Source organism: Microplitis demolitor, chromosome 1, assembly GCF_026212275.2.
Source record: "Microplitis demolitor isolate Queensland-Clemson2020A chromosome 1, iyMicDemo2.1a, whole genome shotgun sequence".
Lineage (NCBI taxonomy): Eukaryota > Metazoa > Arthropoda > Insecta > Hymenoptera > Braconidae > Microplitis > Microplitis demolitor.
Window position 1 is genome coordinate 2,841,410 of NC_068545.1, and position 7,068 is coordinate 2,848,477.

Genomic DNA, 7,068 nt, shown 5'->3' on the forward strand with positions numbered 1-7,068 from the left:
TCTGTTAATTACTCCAGTTATTTTACGCTAGCATGTAAATTTTGTCATGTCACACAGAGTTTCCTTTTAAATACGAATGTTTTTAAATAATGTGTGCTGTTGAATGGTAAATTTCATTCAGTTTACTGAGTTGTATATTTATTTTAAAAAAAGATTGATGTCATTGTAAACTCAAACATTAAATCAAATAGATACTATACAGTCAACAATGCAGTTAGATAAGACATAAAAAAAAATGTCTATTGTTAAAAATATTTTAATTTGTTTAAAATTTTTTTAACGGTAAAAGTTTTTCGATATTTGAAATCTTTTTTACTATAAACATACGTATAAAAAGTACATACACTTATCCTTTTTTCACAACTGCTTTTCTTAAAAATGCCATCACATAAGATCCTGGCTGATCCTTTTTATTTTTATTTTTGCTTTTACCTTCACCCTACTTGCTTGTGTTTATCCTGAGCAAAGACGAAAGAGTTGTGTTACAAACTGTAGTAGTATAGTAACTCTAGCCGTTGGTGTGCATTTGAGACTGATGTACGGTGTTATTTATTTTTCTTTCACTGAATATTTTTTTTCCTTCTCTAATATTCACTTTATAAAAATTTGTTGTGGCCACTAGTGCACAGCACTGTTCTACTCAATTCGTCCCACCAACAACATTAAGGTATTTTTTGTAATATTATCTACTTGTACGAGCCGTTACCCATCTCTGTTCACCACAGTTATCTTGAATAAGTGGATTCCACAAGAAAATAAGGAGAGACAAAAGCGACCAAGGCGTCGTTGTGAAAAATATAAAGCGTCTGTATATATAAAGATCTTGTGATTATTCGATTATTGTGAAGGAAAAGAAAAGTTGGGTGCCACAGTGACTTAACGTCAGTTGGTACTACTGCGATACTGTCTGTGGGAGTGTCAAAGTTCATTTTCACAGGGCAAACGATGAAAACGGAAGTTTTTAGGGGATAGTAGAAATAAGACTCTTGGCGTCAAGACTTGAGATGTTATTTACTGAAAGATTAATTACGTCTTCTTACTTTTTGCTTCACTGAATTTAATGTTTAGTCATTTTTCTGTTGTAAGTGATAATATATAAACGAATAAATGATAATAATAAATAAGTATTGACTGGTCGGTAGAGATGAATAGCAAAAAGCATCAGTTAGATTTGTTGGTTGATGGATGTTAAATATGAAGGATTGAATTTTTCCATTTGCTTCGATTAATGTCAGAGATAGATCATCTGTCTCTGGAGGATTATCGGAAATATAACGCTCGGAGTCACATTTCTGCCACTGCATCAACAAACCCTTAAGTGCACTCAAATCCCTAGTGCCACCATAAGTACAGACACAGTGAAACGATTCCACTTCTGCTTTAAAAAATTTTATTTTTTTGTGTGCTTCAAGAACAACTCTATGCCGTCAATTGTACTTTATACTATTTTTTAAATATTATGTTGAAATATCTATTTATGCCGGATTATTTTTTTAGGGTATTAGGGTATAGTATATATCGATAAAAAATTACTATTTTCCATTTGTATTGAGATTATAATTGTCATAAAAATTTGAACATTATCTTTTTGTTTTGTGTGTATGTATTAAAATTGCTCAGGTTTTTTATAGCAAGCGATTCATTTAGCTATTTTATATGAAAATGAGAAAATTATTTATTTACCGTTAAGCCGTAAAGCAAATATATAAACTCTCATTACCAAGAATATAATATGCACTATAGACATTATCACCCATAATAATTTTTGAGGATTGATGTTGAAAGTAATATTTTTGATTTAGTTAATATACCTTTTTATAAAAAATATGAGAATCATTTTTAGGCACTAAATGATAATGGAAAAACTATCAATATATTTTAAAATTTATTTTATAGTTATGTCCAATGGATAATTTTTCTGCATAAAGTATACATAAACCTAATTTCGTGTAATATATATGCAAAGTGTTAATACGTGAGTGACATTTAATTCCAATTAATTTTTACCTAAAAAATTAACTTTATTACAATTATTTTTAATTGAGCACTGAAGATAATTCTCTATTAATCACTAATCTAATTATTTTTAATAATAAAATATAAATCATAATAAATTAATATCAAAGATATCAGTTAAAATTGTCATCTTTTTTAATGATCGGTACAAATTTAACATAAACCGGATGTGCGGGCCTGATTACAAGATCAGGAACAATACGTACACTTGCTGCGCTATCTTGAGGTTCGAAATAAAAGTTATAGAGCAATCCAGCAATTAAACTCTTCAATTCAAGCATCGCAAACTTTTGTCCTAAAATAAAAAATTTTTATCAGTTGGTACAGTTCTAGCATCACTTATTTTCCGTGTACACTGATAGAACTATTTATTTGATATTAATAAATGCATTTATTTGAAACAGTTTTTCAGCCTTATTTAGCTGAAATAAGCATTTATTTGCTTAAATATACATTTATTAATAGTTAATAAATCTCATATTTGAGTGAACATCACTGTGATTTTTGACTACAGCGCCACTTTCTGTTTACAATACCATTCAGTATACTGTTTAGTGTAACAAATCAAAATATAATTAACTAAATATTTTTTTAAATTAATTTCTTTGCGTATTATTTTCTTAAAAAAAATAAACTTAAATGGAACTATAAATTATTTGTCATAACCCTACTTAATTAGCTTCATGTGTTATTTCCTATTCAAATCAGCCATCTATTAATTATTAAGAAATATTTATTTGGTTCAAATAAATCTCATTTAATAAATCACTTGTTAACTATTAATAAATCTTATTTAGTTCAAATAAATTCTTCTATCAGTGTAGTAACGATATACCTATACAATTACGAGGACCAGCACTGAATGGAATGAAAGAAAAAGGATGTCTTTTTTCCAATTGTTCTGATAGTAAAAATCTATCAGGATTGTAAATTTCCGGCTGTGGCCAAAAGTTTGGATCACGATGAGTATCAATAGGGTAAATAAGTAGAATAGTATCTTTCGGTACAAAACAATGCTCTGAAAAAAACATTAAATATTCTATCTAATAGTAACTAAAGATATTGTTGGCAGATTTAATTAATATATAACGTACTAAATTGCGTGTCTTCTTGAGTTGTCTTTGATATAACAGGTACACTCGGGTAAAGTCTCTGTGCCTCTTTTATACAGCACTCTAAGTATGTGAAACGTTGAATTTCATCGATAGTTATTTGTCCATCGCTTTCTTTTAATATTTCATCAACTTCTGCTCTTGCTCGTGCCTTTAGAAAAATTATAATTTATTTTTAACATAATTAAAATTAACTACTAATAATTGCTAAGACTGGTATTTTTGTGTAGTTTAAATCTGTGAACCTGAATGTCTTTGTGCTCAGCCAAAAGTAAAATAGTAAATAACAAACTCATAGCAGTAGTGTCGTGACCCTGAAAATAAAATTATTTCAATCGCCTTTAGTTTTGAAGTATTGTCGAACCATTTAACATTTCATAACTTACCGCAAAAACAAAAGTATCAACTTCTTCTCTCATACCTTGATCATCAATTCCGAGTCCTTGCTTTGAAGCGGCAATCAAAAGATCAAGGAAAGCAAGTCTCTTACGTTTTGCTACATAATCATGTGAATTTTAATCATAAATTTTTATATAAATTCAAACAATACTAGGTAATTTGATTTTTAACTCACTGCTTCCATTGGATTGGGAACTTGTATTACCACCAGTTATCATAAAATCATTTAAATATTTTCCTCCCGTTTGTTCATGATATTCTTTACGATCTTTGATTATCTAAATAAAACAGCGCAAATTATGATAATTATTCATCATTAAAGTTAATAAATAAATTAATCGTAAATAATACTTTATTAGCAAAGTCATGAAGCACTTTTAATGATTCCGCGTGCTCTCGACCTTTGGCCGTCAGTCCGAAAATCCAATTATTCATCAACCATGGTCTAAAACTCCTGTAATTAATTATTAATAACAAAGACATTGATCATTAATTATTTACTAGAAAAAAATAATTGAACAGGTTTAATTTACCTGTAGTATATTATTTCTCCGATTCTTTGAACCGCCATTTTATAATTTTCTCTATCAGGATCATTCTCTTTGGTGGTAATTCCCATCGCAGATTCTGTTTACATTCATATGCTTATTATTATAAAAATATAGTTCTATAATTCATTGAATTTTACGGGGGACATAACGGCTGCCCGATTTCAGAACACAGTAAGAAACAAATTTTTCAAAATCGATTTTTTAGTATTTTTAGTTCCAGTGGAGTCTTGTGAATATGATTCAATTCATATTTCAAAAGTTTTATTTTTGTTAGTTACTGTGTTTTGAAATTGGACAGCCGACCAGTTTGGAAGCCAAAAAATTTGGTTTTTTGTTTTAAAATTCTGTTACGGTTCGCTTGAAAATTGGGTCAGCTGATCAGTCACGCAAGTGCGGCCAGTTTAAAAATTTCATGGAAACAAATTTTTGTTTTTAATATAGAGGCCCGTTTATTGTAAATTCAGCTTTTTCAATTTTCAATGCTATTAGTTAAATGACATAAAAAAGGTGATTATTCTACTCTTTTCTGAGAACTGTAAATTGAGAATTTTTTAAAACAAAATAAAAAAATTTTTCGGGTTAAAAAATGATATGATTCTGAAGTTAGAAAACAATTAAAAATTTTGGGATTCTTTTTTCAAAATATTAATTACAAAAAAAAAAAAAAACTAAAAAATGCACATGTAAAAAATTAAAAGACCTATTCGTGCAATTTTTTAGAATATATTTTTTGTTTTTGTAATTTATTGAATTTTATTTTATAATACCGCAAATTATATTAAGAGTGTGCGTTGAAAGTAAGGGTAAAAGTTCTTTGATAACTCCATCTGACGTTGCTTCGGTTTTGAGTTTTTTAATCATACGTTCCGTGTGGTCGACTATAGACTCCATGTATTCATTAAGATTGTGCAAATGAAATGCTGGAGTCAGGATTTTTCTTCTTCCTCTCCATTTGTTTCCTTGAGAAATTAAAATAAATTAAGCCATAGTAAATATTCTATTAATAGCAGATATTATTATAAAATAAATTTTCAAAATTAAATCTACCTTCACTAGTGACCAGTCCATTTTGTAACCATGGACGCAGAAAATCGTAGAATAGACTTTTTTCTGTATTTTTCGAGCTAGCGAATAGTACCTTTGAGAATAGAATAAAAATATAAATCTTTAAATATAAGAAAACTCGTAAAAGTTAAATAAATATGTACCGCGAAAATATATTTACCTTCAAATCATCAGGATGATAAATATGAACAACAGGCCATGTTCCAAGCCAGTATTTGTAAACTGGATAAAAATCTTTGGCTAAACGACGATGAAAATTCCAAAAGTTTTCTAATAAAAAAAAAATACATGTGTAAATGGTAACTCAAAATTTTTTAATTTTTGATTTAAAACAAATTTATAAATTTTAAAAAATGTATACTAACCAGGAGATACCGCTAAGTCTAAAACATTGCCCAGAATTGGATACCATGTCGGCCCAGGAATTTTGTCACAATAATATCCTTTTCTATTACCATGGATATAAGAATGTAACGCGACTAATATTAGAAAAACGGTTAATAATATCGATGTAATTAGCAATGCAGTATCCATCGTGGCGTGCGTACGACTGTTTCATTAAATATTATATAGTTTTCAATAGATCATCGAGTGCAAACAGTTATGACAAGACTGAATCTACATAATCATTAAGAGTAATAATACATACTCTAACAGATACTCGAAGTATTGAATCCCCTTTCTGTATACATCGATAGATTACATCATCGAAAGCAGAAATGTAGACTTACGTGTTTATATATAGTATGTATCGAATGTTATATTTTACATTACATCGGCACACATTCTTAAATCTTGTAAATCATAAGAATTTTTATGAGTTTATAGTATACTTACATCATACAAATCGTCTCATATTTATATTATTTACGCGTTATTATTTTGGTGGAGGTATTCACTTTAATTAAATTTTACTATAAAAATCGATCACTTCTTATAATCGACTATATTCAGCGGAATTTTATATATTATGAAATTAGTAAATTATTTATCGCACTGTTCTCGTCATGCTTCGTTACTGTCTGACATTCGTTGCATGCAATGTCAATTACAGTAGACTGGCTGAGTCTAGTGTGACCCTGACATTTCAAGTTGCCAGTCATCTTGAGTAGGATTTCAATGTTGCGTATTATTTCACAAACATATCGCTAAATTATTGTTTATCATTAAAGAATATTTTTAAAAAATTTTTACGAAGACATCGTAAGGAACAAAAAATCTGAGTCTAAAATTACCCGTAAGAAAGGGGTAAATTAGGGGTAAATTCTCTTAGATTTCTCTAGGATCTTCAGAGAAACAAATTTTTCTAAGTTTTCTCTAGGATTTGTCTAGGATTTTCAGAAAAATAGATTTTTCTAAGTTTTCTCTAGGATTTGTCTAGGATTTTCAGAAAAATAGATTTTTCTAAGTTTTCTCTAGGATTTGTCTAGGATATGTTTAGGATTTGTCTAGGATTTTCGGAAAAATAAATTTTTCTAAGTTTTCTCTAGGATTTGTCTAGGATCTTCAGAGAAACAAATTTTTCTAAGTTTTCTCTAGGATTTGTCTAGGATTTGTCTAGGATTTCTCTAGGATCTTCAGAGAACCAAATTTTTCTAAGTTTTCTCTAGGATTTGTCTAGGATTTGTCTAGGATTTCTCTAGGATGTTCAGAAAACCAAATTTTTCTAAGTTTTCTCTAGGATTTCTCTGGGATTTCTCCAGGATTTGTCTAGGATTTTCAGAAAAATAAATTTTTCTAAGTTTTCTCTAAGATTTGTCTAGGATTTCTCTAGGATCTTCAGAGAACCAAATTTTTCTAAGTTTTGTCTAGGATTTCTCAAGGATTTGTCGAGGATCTTCAGAGATACAAATTTTTCTAAGTTTTCTCTAGGATTTGTATAGGATTTGTCTAGAATTTCTCTAGGATTTCTCTAGGATCTTCAG

General features: G+C 28.9%; 1 protein-coding gene across 1 annotated transcript; it reads right to left on the reverse strand.

Annotated features, from left to right (window-relative positions):
- Positions 1–2,065: 2,065 nt before the first annotated feature.
- Positions 2,066–6,142, reverse strand: LOC103568219 (cytochrome P450 4C1). The gene is made up of 12 exons (XM_008544977.1): positions 5,509–6,142; positions 5,304–5,413; positions 5,126–5,216; positions 4,846–5,037; positions 4,061–4,154; positions 3,879–3,981; positions 3,703–3,805; positions 3,515–3,624; positions 3,374–3,442; positions 3,111–3,279; positions 2,852–3,034; positions 2,066–2,311 (listed from the first exon to the last, which is right to left on the reverse strand). The coding sequence occupies exons 1-12, from the start codon at positions 5,675–5,677 to the stop codon at positions 2,130–2,132; spliced, it is 1,575 nt and encodes a 524-aa protein (XP_008543199.1). The 5' UTR covers positions 5,678–6,142; the 3' UTR covers positions 2,066–2,129.
- Positions 6,143–7,068: the final 926 nt, after the last annotated feature.